Below are 1,079 nucleotides of genomic sequence, written 5' to 3'. Positions count from 1 at the left end.
CCTGAATGAACTGAATTTAAAGCGGCAGGACAATTCAGTGAAATTCATTTTTCTAAAATGAAGTACTTTATTTTAAGATGCACATTTTCTATAAGCTTTTTGTTATATAAGTTATTCTTTAATGCAGCTCTTATTGTACTTGAAATGAGAAGAACATTTATTTATGTATTTCTATGTATTATTTATAATCCATCCAGTTAAATTTGAAAACTGAGAATAATAATTGTTTAAATATAATTGATGTGTACTTTCTTTATTTGATTTGACAGTTGTTGATGACACAGAGACGTTGTTACTACTACTAGACTTCTTGAATATATTTATATATATATATATATATATATATATATGGCACTAAATAGCGCAAGTTAGATATTATTGTAATGTTCCGGACCTTTGACCGATGAGATTTTCTCAATCTGGACCTTTTGGAATTTTAATTGAATACCCCTGTCATAGATCATACATACACTTGTGCATAAACAGGCTTAAAAACACATGTCAACAATAGTTATGAATAATTTAATAATAAAACCAGGTGTGATCAACACAGATGATAAATAATCATGTCACAATATTTTATTCACAATAAAATGATATCATGTTTGACAACATGTTTGACATGTTTGTGGTTCAGTATCAAAACATAAATCTGTTTATTGTATCAAATGTTTGTGCACGAAAACAAACTGTTTACTTTGTCTGTCCTCTCTGGTTTAAGTTTTTAACATTTGTCTCTCTGTGTCTCAGAACATGTCTCTGTCCTCTCTGGTCTTAGTCTTAATTGTCTTTCTGCCTTTCAGGACATGTCTCTGTCCTCTCTGGTCTTTGTCTTAATTATCTGTCTTTCTGTCTTTCAGGACATGTCTCGGGCCTCTCTGGTGGAGCTGCTCCTGTCGGACCTCCTTCAGGTGGAGAACGAGGCTCTGGAGGAGGAGAACTTTCCCATGGCTGAAGGAGAACCTGAAGACGTCCATGTGGATCTGGAACGAGCCGTCGGCAGCGGTCCTCTCCTTGGCCCCCGAGAGAGAAAAGCCGGCTGCAAGAACTTCTTCTGGAAGACCTTCACTTCCTGCTGA

The 1,079-nt window shown here is 35.5% G+C and overlaps 1 protein-coding gene across 1 annotated transcript in view; it reads left to right on the top strand.

The window, feature by feature from the left end:
* Nucleotides 1-1,079, top strand: part of sst1.1 (somatostatin 1, tandem duplicate 1) — a 3,018-nt gene extending 1,939 nt beyond the window's left edge. The window contains exon 2 of the mRNA XM_076082787.1: nt 861-1,079. Coding sequence (XP_075938902.1) covers nt 861-1,079 — 219 coding nt within the window. The remainder of the gene's footprint in view (nt 1-860) is intronic.

Source organism: Anarhichas minor, unplaced genomic scaffold (assembly GCF_050575085.1).
Source record: "Anarhichas minor isolate MPS153535 unplaced genomic scaffold, ASM5057508v1 ptg000102l, whole genome shotgun sequence".
In the NCBI taxonomy this organism is placed as follows: domain Eukaryota; kingdom Metazoa; phylum Chordata; class Actinopteri; order Perciformes; family Anarhichadidae; genus Anarhichas; species Anarhichas minor.
This window is presented reverse-complemented; position numbering and strand designations above follow the sequence as displayed.